A 20,385-nucleotide genomic window follows, 5' to 3' on the forward strand; every position below is an offset into this window, starting at 1 on the left:
CACCAGCTTCAGCCTGACTAGCCAGTTCCTGCCATATCTGTTGGGCTTTCTTTGCCTTGTGGGTTGTTACCTAAACCTGTGAGCCAAAATAAATCTCTTTTTCCTTAGGTTGCTTTTTTTTTTTTCAGCTTTAGGTCAAAGCAAGAAGAGTAACTAATGCGAACACCATAGTGTTTACAGACCCTGTCAGACATGTGCAGTAATTCCACTGCCTCTCATGGAGAGTCAGATGCTTATTTCCTGTTCCCTCATCCAACCCATCCATCACGCTATCTTTAGCCCTCCTTAGTGTGGCATACAATTTTAGCTTTTTCTTAAAAAATGACCTTGACGTTTTTATAAGCATAAAAGCCAATTATTTTGCAGACTGTCACTTGACTGAGGTTTGCATGGTGTTTATTTTATCCAAGCTATTCATTTCTGGTAGAAATTCACAAGACTGATTTTTGTTTTCCTTAGTGCATCTTATAAGAGGTCATATATTATGTGTGTCACAGTTGGTCCTTGCTATAAGAAGACATTTTTGAGACTACCTGGGATAAATAAATGTATTAAGAAGTGGGTCCTGCTAAGACTGAACCCCCAGTGAACTAGACTATGGGGGGAGGGCGGCAATGGGGGGAGGGTTGGGAGCGGAACACCCATAAGGAAGGGGAGGGGGAAGGGGGATGTTTGCCCGGAAACTGGGAAAGGGAATAACACTTGAAATGTATATAAGAAATACTCAAGTTAATAAAAAAAAAAAAAGAAGTTCCTTTTAACTTTATTAAGTGTTATAATGCCGCTACAGTTATGTTCACAGACTTATCTCTGTTACTATTGCTATTATAATATATAGCAGGGAAAGTGCATACATAGGTGCACATATATTTTGGTGGAGTGAGTTTAATTATCCTGTGCCCATTTCTATGGGGTTTGGAACAGGAAAACAATAACACTGTAATACAATCAGGTTTGACTTTTTAAAAAAGTCTAATTTGTGAATTATCCAGACCTTTGGCAATTTTTTTTTTTTTTTTGCTTTGGTGGGTCCTGTTTTAATAATTCACAGGCTCTCAATTTAGTACAGAAATCACATTGAATTCTGTGACTTAATGGGTGACAGGCTCATGGGAAGGGGACTAAGATAATGGGGTTAAAATCAGGTTCATCCATTCTAATGTTTGTGGCTTTTACGTTCTCCATATTGTAGATAATTATGAGTTTATGAAATAAAATCACTTAAGATAACAATATAATAAAATTTCTCAGTCCAAATATAAAAACGTTTTATTTTTCTTATTTCTTGAAAAAAAAATTCATTAACAACAACCATGATTCCAGTAATGAATAATGCTGTGTCGATGATCAAATCTGAACTCTTGTTCTGTCTGTGTCTTCCAGGAGGAAACCATGCAACACTGCGCCCGCAGCAGCCTGTGCACTGCGCCCGCAGCAGCCTCTGCTAGTTTTCCAGGCATTCCTGGAGCAGCAATTGGTTGAGAACACTGCTCTGTCTTAAGGCACACAGTCTGGACGTATCTTCACTGATGATGGGAACATTTTCAGTTTGCTCTTGAGCTGTCAGGTCACTTTCACTGTCAGACAGCGTACACAGGAGAGTGTCATTCTCATAGGTGGGAAAATAATACCTGGAAGCAACCACAGATACACCGAATAACAAATGAGTAAAACCCATGAAGACGTCAAGCAGCAGCACACAGCAGCACACACAGCACACACAGCAGCACACACACAGCAGCACACACAGCAGCACACACAGCAGCACACACAGCACACACAGCAGCACACACAGCAGCACACACAGCACACACAGCAGCACACACACAGCAGCATACACACAGCACACAGAGCACACACAGCAGCACACACAGCAGCACACACAGCACACACAGCAGCAGCACACACAGCAGCAGCACACACACACAGCAGCACACACAGCAGCAGCACACACAGCACACACAGCAGCAGCACACACAGCACACACAGCAGCACACACAGCACACACAGCAGCACACACAGCACACAGCAGCACACACAGCAGCACACACACAGCAGCACACACAGCAGCAGCACACAGCAGCAGCACACAGCAGCACACACAGCACACAGCAGCACACACAGCAGCACACAGAGCAGCATACACAGCAGCAGCAGCACACACAGCAGCACACAGAGCAGCACACACAGCAGCAGCAGCACACACAGCAGCACACAGAGCAGCACACACAGCAGCAGCAGCACACACAGCAGCACACAGAGCAGCAGCACACACAGCAGCAGTTTTGCCATGTCCCCTGACTGACACTTTGATTAGCTGCAAGGGCTGTGCTGGGCGACACCTCTGTTGATTTTCCTCTGACCCTTCCTGTCTGACTCGAGCCCGATATGATAAGACACATTAGCTGGACAGGCCGCCTGCTCCAGTACTGGGCAGCTCTGTTATCAGCTAAAAACCAGCAACTCCTTTATTTACTCAAAGTTGGGTCCTTCCAAAATTTTAACTGAGTCAAAAATATTATTTTCTTTTCAAAAGTAACAATCTCAAAGACCAAACAAAACCACAGCCATGTTCTTCCATCTCTAATGTCTATGCGGACTAAGACCAGCGTACCAGTTAAACAGAGGGCTGGCTGACTTTGGCCCTCATCAATGGGAAGTCTTCCAAACAGGGAAAACCAGAGTTTTTTGGTTAGAGTTCTGTGGAGGCCTAGTTTAATATTCTTTGAGGACACTGACATTTTAGGTAGCTAGCATCCACTCCCTCCCTCCCTCCCACTGAAGTCACACAAGTGATGTTCGGTTCGGCAGGACTCACTCCAGTTGATCCCACGTCTTGCTGTCAGGAAGCAGTGAGGTGTGTTTAGCGTTCTCCATGTGAGTCCTTAGCTCTGCCTTGGACTTGAACTTTGCCTGGCAACTGTAGCACTTGCACTGGTGAACCTGCCTTCGGATGAAGTTGACCAGCTTCACTTGCTGATAGAAATTTAATCCTGCAAACCATCACACAACCTTCAGCACTGTTTCTGCATTGGCATTCATTTATTTTCTTTAAAACTTTTTAATATGTTTTAAACTGATATATTAAAAACTTAAATATTTGTATGATATCATGTGATCTATAATTCTACAATATTGACCAATTTTATGTTGAAAACATGGAAAAATTGTTTGTTATAATTTCTTACAGGAAACACCCTATCCTAATTAGCTGACCTGAAGACATGGAACAATTAAAATACAATAATGGGCAGCAATATAGGGCTTGCATGCTCTGATCTATGCTAACCACTTTTTATGTCTTAATACATTTCATCCTCCAAACCATCATCACATGGGTGGAATCTTTACATCAACATTATTCATTGGGAAACTGTTCGAGATTTCATAGCTGGGAAATGGTGGAGTCTCAATCTCATACCAGGCTGTTGGTTCTGCAGTGTATGCTCCTGACTAGAAAACAAACTGTGTGTGTAATACATACGCATGTTTGGAATGGCAGCAATGCAAAGCCACATATCCAGGAGTCCAGTATATTAGACCCACTAGGAAAATAGTAATTTATGACGCAGCATCGCTAATCCTTCCATGACAGTCACCATGAGAGCTATTCAGTTGGTCACATTTGTAATAACACATGCACGCATTCTGCCACACACTACAGTATAATCATACTGTGTTGAACACACAGTGCACAGTTTCCTGCCCCGAGGCCTACTGTCACATACACAGTATGTGCTGGAGTCAGCACTGCAATCTGACTTCAGAGACCTGAGCTCTTATCCAAGTGTGGTAGTGCACACCTTTGACCTCAGCACTCAAAGGCAAAGGCAGGCAGATCTCTGTGTGTTTAAAGCCTGCCTGACAGACATGGCAAATTCTAGGTCAACCAGAGCTGCACAGTGAATAAAGCTCTGTCTCAAAAACAAAATATACGAATAATAATAAAAAACCCCAAGCCTCAAGCTACCTGTGCTCTTTCTGCCAGCCTCTTTTTGCATATTATTAAAGGGCTCACATAGGTAGAAGAGCATAAGAAAGTATGTGAAATTAAAAAAAAAAAAAAAAGAAGTAAACCTTTTAAGATCAGAATCCAGAATGGCCAAGAATTACCGCTTTAGTGAATTTCGGAATGTCTGCACAGAGATGGATCATGTGATTGCAGCCCTTAGTCATGGCTAACACCGGTATCACTTACAGGAGGGTCCACAAAAGCGCAGCATCATAAAAAAATAACTTCCCAACCAAACTTACCGAGTTCTGACTTTATTCTGAGGAGATCAAACTCGTGTGTGTCCTAAAAAAGGGAAGGAGCATATTTGTAAGCATACGAATTATTTAATCTTTCAGGTTAAAGCTATAAACAGACATCTGATTCAGAAGCAGTCTGAGTTCATCATCTTCTGCTTTTGATATCTTCTAATTCTAACCACCTTCCTCCATGGTCAGCAGTTCTCTAAAGCACAATCCAGAGCATCAATTAGTTGAAACGTTGTAATTGGTTACAGCTTATTTTTGCCAATTTACAATGTCTAAAATATCTAGCCTGATAAAAGAGTGTGTTAAGTTGTGATTCCTGCATACAGGGCATCTGGACCACAATTACAGAACTAGGTTTTAGAGAACTAGAAGCACGTGATGTTTCACACAGTCAGTGTGTGTGTGTGTGTTGTGTGTGTGTTGTGTGTGTGTTGTGTGTGTGTGTGTGTGTGTGTGTGTGTGTGTGTGTATGTGTTTCTTCGGTTCTACTTTTACATTTCACATCAACCAACCTTTCTTTGGACTGCCACAAGACAGAGACTTATGGTATTCTGCTTGTCCCCTTTCTCCAGTTGACTGTGCTGTAAATGTTCAAATCTATCACCTCACAGAAAAGCAATCTTGTTCCCTGTGGCAGCATTTTGTGCAGTACCAGTAGATGCAGGATGCTCAGGAGTTCATGACATGCTACCAACTGAGCATGTCAATGAGCAGGACCAATGATCCTTGTGAGGAGTCCAAGAATGTTATCCCTACATGGTGACACACCTATAAATGGCCACATATCCATCCTACTGGTAACCTATCAAAGACAAACCGACTCATAAGAATATATGCCCATAGGCTTTCTAGCTCTGCCCAGGACCTTATTTTGTTGAACTAAGAACAGTATTTCTCAATGAGGAGAACTGAAGGTGAGTAAAAAACAGATGCCAACTATAGACAGACACAACTCAGAAGACAGGCAGAGAACGTCAGAACTCCACAGAAATATTGTTTATTATTATTATCATTATTAATTATTATTCCCATGCTGTTGAGATACTGTCATATATCATTAGATATTCTTTTCTTTACCCCAGCATCTAGCCAAGGTCAGAGCAACACATAGGGAGTATCTTTTGGGTATACTGAAGTGAATAAAGGTTCAGAATTCCTAGCTTCAAGTGTCACCTCAATATAAACACGACACAGAGGGAAGCAGAGCCGGATGCTTCTTCTGGTTTCTCCTCCCCGAGTGGCTCTCAGGTCACATTATGTGCAGCTTCGATCTTGACCTTTGTGAATAGCAAGACTTTTGCTCTTTCTACCTTAGTCAACAATACAGGCAGGAGCAGAAAGAAGGCCCCAGAACCCACTACATTTGGATATTGTCACTGTGGCTGCAGATCTCTCATCTCCTGAGCTACGGTGATCAAGGAAGCCCCTTAAGGGTGGGAGCCGTGACATCTAAGCTACGGTCTGCTCAGGTTAGTCAATCACCCTCTACCCTGTACCACACTCTCCCCTCCTGGATGGATCTGGCCTGTCTCTTCTGTTTGTACTTTCTGGAATGGAATAATGATTGGAGGATGTGGGCTTCCTGTCTGTTTCCACACTGAGACTAATGTACCTTGACAAACAACAACAACAACACAACAACAACAACACAACAACAACAACACAACAACAACAACACAACAACAACAAACCTTCATGGAGAAAGAACAAAGTAGAGAGTGACAAACGCTGCTGTTTGTCCCTTTCTCCTAACCAGCTGCGGACTGGTCCATGGAGTGGTGCTGCCCACACCCAGCGTAGTCACCTACCTAAATGAATCAGTCAAGAAAAGCCCTCAAGCACACCCAGAGGCTCCTTTGCTAGGACATTCTAGGTCCTGTCAGCTTAACATAAACCATCCCAGCGAGTTACTGTCGATCAAATGATTACCAGCTCCACGCTGTCAGAATGAAACAAAATTAAAGCAAGATAAACACATCTCACCTTCATGTGCACATACAATTTATCTATTGTCTCCTCTTGCTTTTCACAAAATAGGCAGACAGCAGAGACAGGGTACTCCTGCCAATCAGACCAGTCACTAGGTTAAAAAGAAGACAGAACACACGGTCATCTTCTCACTGGAGGTGCACCTCATGGTGAGTTGTGTTAGTGTCTCTTTCCTAGCAAATGCCACTGATCATTTAGTGACATGTTGGGAAAGACTGCCACATCCTATTACGACTTTCAGATACAGAGTCTGGATTTCCAAGCATGAGATGACAGCCAGCCAGTAGGTGCTGCCCTGGTTTCCCCATTTGCCACTCTTTTGAACAGTGACTTGAGAATGGACACAGAGAAATTTAATTCCAAAAGGACACCTATCAAGAGGTGGGACGTTCTCTTATTAGTCCCAAGCACCAATACACAGGATGTGAGCGGACGTGCTTCAGCATGGCGGACTGCATGGTTTTTTTTTTTTTTTTTTAAAGCCTACAGTTATATTTCAAGAGGGAAACACTGATTATTTTAAATGGGGCAAATGTTACATCTTGTGGTAGAATGGTAACTCAAAAGGCATGCAGGGCTGGAGACACGGCTCAGGGGTTAAGGGCATATACTGTTTTAACAGAAAGCTTGAGTTTGGCCGACTGAGGGTCATGGAGGCAGGTAGAGATTGTAACTGCTCAGGTTCTGGCCCAAGGCATCTGCTTTCTTATCCGCAGATGGCAAAGTTATGTTGTAAGCTCCATCAGCAGTGATGGAACCCAGCTTCCGTGGTTGCCCAGCCATGAAACCATTAGCCCAAACAAACCCTTCTCTTCTGTGGTGCCTCTTGGACTTAGATTGCAGTGACAGGAGAGCCCCTTAAGGAGCAATGCTACGCATGCCACGGCACTGGAACACTGTGGTGTCCGGCACTGCACTCTCACTTGCTGCGACTGCTGCAGTCGAAGTGCAGCTGCACAGCACACACAGCTGCAAGGCAGGCTGTGGAAGTCTTTTACTTATAGGCCCCAAAGCATCCTGATCCTTACAGGTTTTTATTACCAGGGAAGAAGCGGAAAGTGGGCGCAGAGAGACAACTGGAAATGCCCATTACGGAAAGTACAGAGTGTGAGGTCTCTCTCAGTGCTGCTCTAACTGGGATCTGAGACAAGCTCACTATCAGACCCAAACCATTACCACTTCAAAGGGATGGATGGAAGAATCACATAACAGACTGTCTAACATGTATTAGTACATATGACCACTCAAAGTGTGAGTTTGTTTTCTTTATCTAAATTCCTTTTGATGATATTTTTATGTATGGTAGAAAAGAATATGAAGAAATCAGAGTCTTAATCGGATTTCTGTACGCACCGTTGTATCTGCAGTAGGTTTTTGCCTAAGACACTGACAATACATATTTCTTACATTATTTCTGTATTTGTATGTCCTGTTCTCTGTATGAAAAAGTAGAAAGTAAAAAAAAACAAAAAAACAAAAAACAAACCCAAAACAAAACAAAATAAAAACAAACCCAAACCCCAACTAATCTCACCCAAAAGTATCGTTAGTGATTTTTTTATGGGAAAATTATTTTAATTTAAAAACCTTGCCACTTTCATGAAAGGGTGTATGGCTTAGAGACTTTCTTCTTATTGTCCCTCTTTGGAATGGTAATTACAGCCCAAATTAAAGAACCATCTGCCTGCTCTTCGACGCTGTAGCTGACAGCAGCAGTGCGGTGCCTTACTCTTCCTGAAGGTCCAGCAGCTCACGGTCGTCTTCCAACTGCACCTCTTCCCATGACTTCCCGAGTTCCTTTGTAGGAAGAACGCAGAGTTCAGACAGAGTAAGGAGAAGAGGTGCAAAGAGCGAAAAAACAGACATCGAACCCAAATACCACCACCATTAAACCAAACCCACTCTGATGGCTTCCACTCACTGCTATGATTGAGATGAATAAATCCTGAAATGCTAAACTAAAATAGTAAACATATTTGTTTCTGAAGAAACAGCCTTTTAATCACGTTTTTCTTCCCATTTCCCACCCCACTTCCTTAATTTTAAATCACTGTTTTTCAACCCTGAATATATATTAGTGCCACTTAAGGATCTGTATTTTTTTTTTTTTCCTTTTAAAGAAACCACCAAGAGCTCCTGGAAAGGACTCTGAAATACTGCCTAGCAGTATGTTCAATCTTTTGTCCTTACAAAATGATGGTATCATCTGCAGAGTTCACACTTGAGAACCCCTATTCAAGTTACAATCTCCCTCCCTCTAAACACTTACACCACCTCTGCCACCACTTGATGCTGAGGAAATACCTCAGTGGATACAGTACTTGCTGCACAGTGTGAAAACCAGACTTGGGATCCCCAGAACCTACATAAATGCCAGGGGGCATGGTAGTCACCTATAATCCCAGCACTTGGGAAGCCCACACAGGGGATTCTTGGGGCCGGCAAGGAATTACTAGCTGTAACTTGGTTCAGGGAGAAAGTTTCAATAAATAAAGTGGAAAGTGATAGAGGAGGACATAACATTAGCTTCAGGTCTCTGCATGTAGATGTGTACACATAAGCCCTCATGCACACCATACACATATGAAAAAAAGATCCCCAACTAAACTACAACAGCAAAAATACCACCTCATAAAGACACACATACACACACACACACACACACACACACACAAATTTTAAGGAAGTTCACACATACACACACTTTAAGGAAGTTCACACACACACATGTTGTAAGGAGGTTTATGATTTTTGTATTGGGCCGTATTCTTAGCTGCCCTTGGCCACATGCTTCGGTATGCAACCTGCAGGTTGGACACTCTCATACAAACTGCTTCCACTCTTGTTCTCTGCTCCATTCCCCAGACAGCAGCCACCGTGATCTTTCTGCAGGACAGTTCTCACAGTTGGAACACAGTACAGACTTCCTACCACGGTGTATGTATCTCCATGCTCTCCCAGGCTCCTTCTGTATTCTCATTTCCTGCTGCCCCTTTCTTCCTCAGGATCTCCCTCCCAGCCAGGCTGGTCTTCCTGTTGTATCCTCAACACAGCAGAACGGCTTCCCTTTGAACACTCTGTCATCTTCTACATCTCTGTGTGGTCACTCTGGTCTCTGCTTGAACACAACTCAGTCCTCCACTGACTGGTCTGTTTAAACAAAACTCTTCCGATAAAGATGATGTTCCTGGGCATGCCATGGCACAGCCACTGTATCTGTGACCTTACTGTAGCTGTGGTGATCTGCTATGATATCTACAATATGAGGCCCACCCCGACTGAGGCAATTAAGTATTGTTGGAGGAGGGGCTGTAAGTTGCAGCCACTAATAAGTTGCTTTCGTTCCAATAAATGACCCACCCATGCTCAGTCAAGAAACTCTGAAGTCACTGGCTGTACACAAAAAGACATAAAAGTATGGGGTAGGAAGATTTGACAAAAGTACAGGTCCAGAGAGAGAAAGATGGGAATGGGGCTGGAGAGATGGCTCAGTGGTTAAGAGCACTCGCTGTTCTTCCAGAGGTCCTGAGTTCAATTCCCAGCAACCACATGGTGGCTCACAACCATCTGTAATGGGATCTGACGCCCTCTTCTGGTGTGTCTGAAGACAGCTACAGTGTACTCATATAAATAAAATAAATAAATAAATCTTTAAAAAAAGAAAGAAAGAAAGATGGGAATGGAGTATGTGTGAAAATGACTAAAGTTCGTTATATAAATGGATAGAGTGTAAACAATGAAAAACAAAAAGCAGTAACACTCCTGTTCCAAGCCACTTTGTATTCCTGCAGGAGTTGCAGGTATGGGTATGTGCTTGTGCATGAGTTTGTCCCTTTGTTTGCTATTTATCTCCTCCCATTGAACGTCCAAGGAGACTTGCCCTTTGTTGCTGGTTACATTTGCTGATTCTGCCCATAGTAGATACTATGAAGTTTGTTTGTTTATTTTTAATTGTAACTTCAAAAAATACAAAAAATTGAGGTCAGTTTAGATCTTACTTCTGAAAGACTTTTGTGAGGTAATTAAACACTGTGTATAAAGCTCATGCTGGATATGAATAGGTATTCAATATCTATTCAAACCTTTTATCTTTTACAGTTAGTGCATAAGTTCCACTTTTAGGGACTTTTGTTTGGTAAGTCACAGTGTCAGCAAAACACCACAGAAAGATGGTTAGGGTGGTTTATTCTGGTCCAGTCATTTTTATTTTTTCCTTTGAACTTTTTTTTTCTCTTTAGGACCTGTCTTCACTCACTCAAATCTGCCAAAGTAGACAGTATACCAAAGCCATTGAAGGTCTAGCACTGAACATCTTTTCAAGGAGCTGACACAGGTTGGGTCAAGCCCAGCCTGGCTGGCTCTGAGCACAGCTATCCTTCTCACTCAATGTCTTTCTTCTGGAAGCCTGAAATCAAGATTTTTTCAGCTATGGACATGCCTCTCCCTAAAATAAAGGCATTCATTTGGCTAACACAAAGAACTATGTGCACCATTATGCTTTAGAGAGAGCAAGAATATCTGCCGTTCATCAGCTTAATGAGAGGCTTTGAAACTGTCACTACTTATCAACCAAACGAAGCATAAGCTCAGACATGCCGAGATCCACCATACTGTCGTTAGAGACAGTTAATCTGAACTCTATAATGCACTTTCTAGAGTCATCATAAAGTGTTGAACCTCATTAGAGGTCATCAAGAATGGCTCAGCACTGTAAACAGGATCTCTGCAATAATTTTTGGTAATACATTACAATTTTCAAGCCATACTTGGTCTCCCTGGACTAGGATTTATGGTCATATTTTTACTGCTGTAAAGACATTCAAGGAGAGGCCATCTGTGATGTTACCATTCCAAGTGAAATGAGTAAATGATGCTATCAACAAATGTTCCAAGTCAAAGGAAAAACTGATTTTCCCCCACTGTCAAACTTTGTAACTCAAGTGTAATTTTGCAACTTTCTGAGTGTTTATTATAACCTGTATCAATTTATTTTCATAATACAACCTCAAAAATACAACTGAGAGAAGAGGAAAATCTACTTTCATTAGTATATTAGGAAATTAGCAACATGCACCTAGTCTTTCCTAAAATACCCTGCTTGGGGACAAGAGCTAAAGGGGGAAACATGGGAAAAAGAAAGAAAGAAAACAAGGCACATGACTTCCAATTAAGACAGTGTGGTAATGAATCATGTCAGAAAAGCTAAGAACACAAGAAAAACAAGGTTTGGAAGGCCTGTCTGTAAAGTTGTTCAAAACATCCCTCAAACCTCTGCATCAGATAGATGTGAGCAGTGAGAGGATGGAGAGAAAAAGAGAAATGATCTGAGAATAGGACCCCTCAACTCATGCACGCACACACGCACGACAAAGGAAGAGACACTTCTTTAAATGGGAAGGATTTATAGGACTATAACAACGCTTTAGGCTAGGAGCTTATATCTACATGGTCTTGTATATTTTAAGACAAAATAATATAAAATAATATGAAATAAAATGAAAACAAAACAGGCCAAATGATAAAACCACAACAGAAATAGTTTCCTCTAGAAAACTCTGAGCTTGAATCATGAGTGCCTTAGGCACATGTGGCTGAAGCCCAGTGACGATAAGCAGTTTGTTATACCTGAGGTTGGAGTATCTGACTAGGAAACTAAGAGAGACCTCATCTCTTATCAATTATTACTAGACACTGAACTCTTGTTTCTTGTTGGTGAGGAAATAAAGCAAGATTTTAGGTAGATGATCCAGACTGTGCCAAGGAGTTCAATGTGTTTGACTTCAACGTGTTTTTAAGTCTGTCACATTAAAAAAAAGCAATATAAGTTATCAGACAAGGAAATTATCTCACCTAAGAAGAAGTAAAACACTTGCCTATTTGCTCAGTTTGGAGGGCAGCTGACTGCTGGAGTGCATCTGGCCAGAGTATCCAGGAGGCACTGGAGATGCTAGAAGGGTTTAAAATGGAGCAGGAAGCTCCATGTGAGTGGTCGAACTACTACTGATAGAGCCCACAGAGGAGGTGGAAGGCTGATTCGGGACAAGACTCTCATTGCATGTGCTCACAGTGGCCTTGTACTCCGGCCTCTAAACTCTGAACAGAGATCTGACAAGTCACCCTGCTTGCCTTCTGTTCTCGTCTTCTGCTGTCTAAAGGTGCTGCAAATAGGTGGACGGCATGAAACTCACAGAAGGCACACATAGCACAGACTACTACTACAGCTTTGTCACCTGCCCACATCCCTGTGGGGAATGAGCCACGGATGCCTCTCACTCTTTTACTTTTATTTTTAAAAAGTGTTTATCATTAGCTATCACTTAGGCAAAATTTTAGAGAATTTATTCTTCATGTTAATGACTTGTTCTTCACATTAAACACTGTTCATTAACATGTCTAAAAACAGACTATAATGATGCTGAGACGCTGCTGGCTCTAAGTTTTCCCCAATGATGTATTAATATTATTTGGAGCAGTCTCTTCTATGCATATTCCAAGCATTAGCTTCTTACTTCTTAGCAGACTCTGTTAGCACCCTGGGGATGTCAATGCTGGGGCATCTGTGTAGCTCTTTAGTCCAGGGTTGTCATAGATCTCAGGGACTTTATTGCTTCCTTCTGTCTCGTTCAAAGTGTTTTCATTATTTCTTAAAATACTAATACATCAGAATACATTTTACTTTTTCTAATAATTTCTCTATTTATTAACTATTTGTTTTAATACTTGGGCTAAAAGTGCTATGGTTGTAGATGAGAAGCACTGCATTCTCACAGATTAAAGCCAGTTGTTCTTTCTGGTTTGTTACAAGAGAACAGGTCATCATAAAATCAACACTTCTTAAAAACCTCAGCTAAAGAAGACAATGGAGGTGCCAACATTCTCTCAACCACTGAATGGAGAAAATGGAGGCTGTCGACAGCTAGTTCACCCTGGCTATGTGGACTTGTGGACATGACTAAGCCTCACTATGCCCCGGTCTCCTTATCTCTAAAGAAGGCTTTCATACTGATGTCTGTGTCCTGGGAATAGGTTAAATGATTCAGTATGTAAATACCTCTGACAGTGCGTGGCCCACAGAATGATCTCTGCCACTGCTGTTATTTTTTAAAATGGGACTTATGTCAATAGTATCCTCAAGTTGTGATTCTGTTTTCATTTCATATTTACTAAGACCATTATGTTCTCTTGAGCCATGAAGTGCTACAGCAAATCTGTGGCTAGTATAACCTGTCATGTTCTCCCTAGGGACAGCTGACACTCAGAAATGATTTGAGCTCGACAGCTGGGCAACACCACTTGATGCCCAGGGATTGAAGTATCACACTTTTCTAATATGCTAGCAGAGTGTGAGTGTGAGTCCTTTGAAGACTCCCTCCAAGATAAAGACTCCAGCTATATAGTGTCCTGTTAATTCGCAGCCCTTGCATATTAGTTTAAAAGGGCCCCGGAAGGGGAACTATTAAATTGCTTTCCTGGCTTGCTACAGCGGCTGCATACTCCAGCCAGGACTGGAGCCCACTCCTTGCTGGAGTGGGCTGGGCCCTGAAGCAGCATTGGCTCTAGGAAGTCATGACTGAATGACTTGAGAGATGAAAGGACTCAGAGGGTGCCTTTGCCTTTAGCTGCTTGTAAAACATTTGTAGTAAACCTTGGCAAGTTCCCAGAGCCAATCTTTAAGCAAATGCTAAACTTACTTCTTGAATAGAATTTCAGTTTAGCACTATATGACTAAGTTAAAACACATAAAAAGTGCACCCGAGAGCAGAGACTTCCAACATAGATCCTGCCTACCGCTTTCTACCCAACACAGGAAGTGGCTGATAATATTCTCTCCGTCTTTCCAAATCAACAGGCTTGGATTTTAATGTACTTATATTGATGGGGGAAAGCAATTCTTGCTTCAGGAAGGTTCAGCACCGGAACTTTCATCCTTCATCGTTCTGTAGACTCTGCAATGCTTTTCTATGTATGGGTAGGATACCTCATTATATACAGAAGGCAGGCCTGGTAGCACTCTCTAGTCTGTATGTCAGTCCAAAATCCCTGCTCAGAATTTTAAATAACTCCAGGAACTTAGTCTCTAACAGAATACCACTGCTTCTCCCAAAAGGATGACTCTCTAGTGCGCAGCAGACAGGACAGAGACTTTGTACCCTTAAGACATTTAAAATCTTGGCATGGGCCACCAAACAGAAATACTTGCTTAATAAAATGGAACGGTTTCTCTGAAACTTCCCTTAGAAGAAGCTGGCAGACAATGATACAGATGCACATTTTATTTTGAGGATAAGGGGAAGATCACTTATGGGGAGATGGGAGGAAAGTAAGGAAATTGCTTTTAAAAAATTATCTTGTGTGGCATCTAGCATATCCAATTGCTCAATAAAGGCTTTTAAAGGCAGAATACACAAATCCCTGGCTTCAAGCTGCCAGACAACAGCAAATGGGGACTGGTTTGGAGATAATGAAATACTGTTTGTTTTTCCCAGTTGCTATCACGCTGCATTCCAGAGGTGCATCTGCCATCTTTCCTGCAGAAACATCTGTCAAACCAGTCAGATTCGCTTTGTAAACTACTGCTGACTACTTCTTGACAATGCCTCTCATGGTCTTTCAACCTTTGTGCCCATTCACTCATTATCAGTCATTACTTGGCTTGTAGGTAGATGTTGATTGCAGTGTTGCAGCCGTATTTTAAACTGTGAGCAGCAAGACTTACCAAGTAATTGATGACATAGAATCGGTCATATTCTCGGTTTTTTGGATTGATCCTACGATGCTGCTTTTTTCTCATGTGATCTTTAAGTGTGTTTTTGTCTCTGAAGGTCTTCTCGCAGTACAAACACTGTAAACTAAAGGAAACACACATACACACACACTGCTAAACACATCCCTTGGACAATTGTTGCAAGAACCCTATTTTTAAGTTTTATTTATTTATTTGGGTTAAACAAAATAAGTGAGGGTAATACGGTCCCTCTGTGAATCCCCCTGTCCCTTTACCCACTTGGTTTTGTAGAAAGCATGGTACGGTATGGTTTGCTTTGTAGTCTAAATTGGCCAACTCGCTGTTTAGTTCAAACTGTGCAAGGATTGTTCTGTTTCCAGACTGACAAGCAATGTGAGCAGTGTTGTCCTGCTCAGAAAGCCCTCCCTTTCCTACCACAATGCTAGGCACCCCTTGGGATGATATGCCAAAAAATCCCCTGCCTTCCTGAAGTTGTGACCTGCCAGGTATTGGGTCACAGCAATGTGAAAGGTATGGAATATTGATGATGAATATATCTTTTTATGATATAACTTACACGGTCAATGTTTGGCCTAAAGCAATAATGCAGTAACTTCAAAACTCATTAGAAGGCAATATAATGAGATAAAATCTATATCAAAATCTAATGTCAAAAAATGTAAAATCCCACAGCATAAGAAATGAGCAATTTTCATTTACTTATAAATTAAATTATTTAGTAAAATAATTCTTAAAAATTCTGAGGTGTCCAATATTAAATTAGGTTTAGGCTGTGTTTTGCCAGAGAATACCTACTTGTCCAATTTCTTCTGCAATGTGCATAGGAATTCAGTGCAGTTTACAATGTTGTCTGGCAAACCAATGTTGAAAGCATGCTCTCTGGCCATGTGGTTCAACAGAACAGATCTGAGAAGGAATATGAACAATCCCTATTATTTATTAAATAATCTAGGAGCAGATCAGGCTAGGAATAGCAAGTATATAACAACAATTAATCAGAGGACAAACACGTACTAGATACAGACACAAACACTTGAGCCTTGCTAAAATGGATATGCTATACAACGTGCAAATCCACATTCCTGCTTTCTAACACCGGAAGGGTTGGTCTCTGTAGGCGCATCAGGTCCTGTTCTTCTCTTTTGTTTTAGAGTTTTGAGGCAGGGTTTCTTTGTGTAGCTCTGGCTGTCCTCGGACTCACTCCTAGACCAGGCAGACCTCAAACTCAGAGATTTGTTTACCTCTGCCTCCTGAGTGGCTTGTTGGGATAAATGGCTCTTGCCACACTGCCTTGCAGGGGTTCTACTCGTTAATCTAGTAAATAAATGAGTCTCCTTCTGCTTTTCCAACTTCTATGAAAATGGTTAATTTTAGGCATTATTTACCAGGATAAGGAATAGTAGAGAAGGGGAAAGCACTGGGCACGTGTGGTGTTTTCACAAAAGAGTGGTGGGCATTTGAGAGTAGAAGCAGGAAGCCTGCCCTCAGCAGGCAGATGCTGCTTGCTTGGTCTGTTTCCGGGGGTTGAGATACCACTAATCTCTATCCCTCAGATACTGGAACTCCAGGCCCTCTGGTCTTGGTACTCGGGCTTACACCCATAGGACTTTCAAGCCATAGGACTTGAAATGAACTCCCCTGATTCTGAGCCTTGTGGATCTGCATGGAGCACGTCTGTCTCTAATGTTTATACAGTCCACCATGGCAGTGCTCAGCCTCTATAATGAATAAAGCCACTCTACTACTAAATCTCCATGTGTTCCTTATCACACACGGTGGGTCTGCTCTCTGGAAAATCTCGACTAATGGTTAATATCAATATGGCCTTTTCTGTGACATGAGATCATGGACACTGACCTAGCACAGCACTAGACAGAGATTATGAACCTACTGTTAATAGATGTTACATACAAGGGTCATGACAGCCTGGAAGTGCAATTATCAGCTTATGCTTAAAAGAAAACTTTATTTCTAAATTTTAATTTATTTTTAATTTATGTGTAAAATATAATGATGCATGATAAACATATTTATTAATTATCATATGGTATTTTAATATATAGCTATTGTGGAGTGCTTACATCATATCTGCTCTAACATGGATCACTCAAACTTCTTTCTTTAGCTTTCTGTGGCACACAATACATTAGCAGTATCCTATTGGGCAATAGCATGCCAAACCTCTTACTGCTATCTAACTATGATATGCACGCACTGATTGACTCTGCCTTTCCACTACCCTTCCTGGGCACTAGTAGTCACCACTCTATTCTCAACTCCTACAACCTCGATTTTTTTTTTCAGATTCCACATATGAGTAAGATCATGAAATACTTGTGTCCCTGTGCAAGGTACATTTCACTTGGTATCATGCCTCCCAGGTTCTATCCCTGTTGATGTGATTCAACTATTTTATAGAGTTGAGTAGCATTTTATGGAATATATGTATTACATGAAAATTTTAATTTCTAAAACTTGAATAGCAAGAAGCATATGTATGTAATATCTCCTAATAAGACTTTCTCATAAATAAAGGCAACGGGGGAGTATGTATATCACTGTTAGACTGTGCATAGTTGCTGTATAAGATGTTTATTTTATATACATTTGATTCCTTCAAAGTGTTTTTTAATTTGTTTTTCATAAAAATAAAGCAAGCATCTTTCCATGAATGTATGCTACCTTTTTTGGTTAATGATATAGGGGGCACATTTATTAATCTGTGGTTAATAAGCCATCTTCTCTAATTGCCTAATGATAACTTATAACTTAACTAAAGTACTTGTTGGGGACTTTACATTGCTGGTTAGACCATCAGAGTTTTCCCAGGATATCTTACATATAGGTTGCAGGGCAGAACCTATGTTGTGGAAGACTCCAGGTAGAAAGAGACTGGGAACTTTTTATAGAAATCGAGGTGGACGGATGGATGGATGGATGGCAGAGGTATGATGCAGTAAGTCAGGAAACCTCCTATATCCCAAGTCCACAATAGAGCATAATCCATGGAGAATGCCAAAACACAGTTGGACATGCCTTGGGCTTTTAGGAGGAGATTACCTAGATTCCTAGATTCAGTCAGAAGTAACATCTGGCTCAAGCACAGATGAGTTGATGGCTTTTCTGCTACCCCAAGCTATGTATCTAAGATCTTTGGTTGTTATGAATAATACTGAATGCACTCCTGGGAGCCTCCTCCCTCACCTTCTGCAGATTAAAGGCCTGTAGAATAAGGTTTGAAAACCAGGGTGGTTCAAGGTATGCGTGAGATGAGAGATATCCCAAATTTGTGAACATTGGCTTCTGGAGTCTAAGAGAGTTGACTTAGGTGGAGTTGGGGTAGCACTGTTCTTAGGACCTGTGTATACATAGGTTCCACTGGGCCAAGTCCCATGCCATCTTGACTCTAAGAATTTTCCTAAAAGTAGCAGGCCTGAGTTAGATCTACCCGGGGTATTTACATACGAGCTTTGAAATGGACAGAGGTCCAGCAGTTGGCTGATGAGCTGCAAGGGTACTGGGATGGCCCCATGGGTCTAGCCTTTGCGTTGACTCTGAGTGCATTCTTGAGGCCTAGTCCTCCTCTAACTTTCAAGAGGCCTGCCAGACAGGTATCTAGATTTTGAAAGTGAGGGGGTTGAAGGTTAGCACACAGTGTGGGCCCTACTCTGTGGGCTTAGACAGATTTTCCTGTCTTGCCACGCTCCCATCTTCCCAAGGTTTTCACGCCCATTTAGACAGGAAGGGGGTGGAGCAGATGCAGAGACAGCCTAAAGAGAGCTTATTATAGAGGTAACATGGTAACATGTCTCTACATGGCCCCAGGGTCTGCTCTGGGGACCAGATTGATGCCCTTCTAGTTTTGAGTAGGTTGCCTAGAAGTGGCCCAACTTGACCAGGACATTCTAGGGATTCCATACTTGACATCCAGTCACCGTAGGGGGAACCACAGATAGGCAGAGCTATCAAGAAGGGGCTTCGCTCTCCATTACTGATGGTTAATTTATGAATCACCCTGCCTGGTTAAGGAAAGGCTATGTAACTAGTAAGGCACTAGTTGTGAGTATATTTGTGAGGATGCTTCTGGAAGATGTGGGGAGCGGGTGTGGCGGCAGTCCCAAGATGGCGCCCGGTACTGCAGGTAAATCTCATGACTAGCACCTGACTTCCTCACACACCTGAAACTAGCCACGTCCATTGTGAGAGCTGCGCAGGCGCACCATGACGCAAGACCAGGCCATGTGACGTGGACCTATGAACTGAGATTACGCAGTCTGGACTGAGGAGGCGGAGTTGAGGGAGGATTTAAGGGAGTGTGCTCGGGGGCTGAGAAAAAGGAGTAGAAAAGAAAAGAGAGATTCCTGTCCGCATGTTGTAAGGTTCCCGAATAAACCGCTTTGAGAAGAACGTCGTGGTGACACTCCTTTCTGCGGGACAGAGACAGAAGTGACAGGAAGAAGGTCCATGAATAAGAATGATGATTACAGACAAGTATTCACAAAATAAGCAGGTAGAGAGAGTGATGTTGCTTTTAAATAAAGACTTGGGAGCCAGATGCTATCTCAGAGAGGCAGAGAAAGCACCCAGCTGACCTTTCTCCTTAGCTGATTTCCCAAAAGGAAAAGCAAGCTCTCCCTCTCCACATAGTCTCAACACCCACTCAAATTGTATGTCCCTCCCTTTACTTCCTGTGCACCTCTCTATCCATCCTCCTGACTTCCTTTCTATGGTTTTTTTTTCCTCTGTTCACTTCCTGTCAGCTGATTGCTTGCTCCACCTCTTGACCTATGGTTGACTTTATTTAATCCTGTTTACAAAAAAGAAAACTCTTGGATTAAAGGTGTGTGTTAGGGCTGAACCACACCACAACTGGAAATGGGTTTTTCCAGTAAATAGCACAATTTTGGGGTTCACAGTGTGATCAAATATCCAGCACAGAGATTAACATCTATTTATCTGCTCTTGTCCTTAAGACCCTGAATCATCACCTCTGGCCCTTGGGGCTCCCATGTTATCAGATTGGGGCTACATTTGCCATTTGGATCCTGAGATTGCAAAAGGTATATTTGTGAACTTTCATCCCCCTAATTATATGAACCACAACACCAATTTATATTCCTTTATAAATTCTACTGGTACCTAATGGTTTACTAGCTAATTCAAAATTGGGTGATTCACCCTAAGAATTTGAGAAGACCAACTGCACTCATGCTTCTAGCCACAGCTAGCTGGCAAGGGCAGGGGAGTCTCTGTAGCCTGGCTGAAGGTGTTAGCTTCTGCCTTACCTCTTGGATTTTCAAGATATTAAAGACCAGCCAAGATGATTCACTCTAATTGTTAATTTAAATTAGTTTCACATCAATTCAGCCTTAATTTCCAAGAAATTAAAT

General features: G+C 41.9%; 1 protein-coding gene across 2 annotated transcripts in view; it reads right to left on the reverse strand.

The window, feature by feature from the left end:
• Positions 1 to 751: 751 nt before the first annotated feature.
• Zfp277 (zinc finger protein 277) overlaps positions 752 to 20,385 on the reverse strand; it is a 128,209-nt gene continuing 108,575 nt past the window's right edge. Inside the window, 7 exon segments of one of the 2 annotated variants that reach the window (NM_001399663.1) lie at positions 752 to 1,631; positions 2,819 to 2,993; positions 4,255 to 4,297; positions 6,244 to 6,340; positions 7,979 to 8,046; positions 14,966 to 15,098; positions 15,791 to 15,901. In NM_001399663.1, coding sequence (NP_001386592.1) covers positions 1,445 to 1,631; positions 2,819 to 2,993; positions 4,255 to 4,297; positions 6,244 to 6,340; positions 7,979 to 8,046; positions 14,966 to 15,098; positions 15,791 to 15,901 — 814 coding nt within the window. In that variant the 3' untranslated portion in view covers positions 752 to 1,444. 2 annotated transcript variants of the gene reach the window in all.

This window comes from Rattus norvegicus, chromosome 6 (assembly GCF_021556685.1).
Source record: "Rattus norvegicus strain SHRSP/BbbUtx chromosome 6, alternate assembly SHRSP_T2T, whole genome shotgun sequence".
NCBI lineage: Eukaryota > Metazoa > Chordata > Mammalia > Rodentia > Muridae > Rattus > Rattus norvegicus.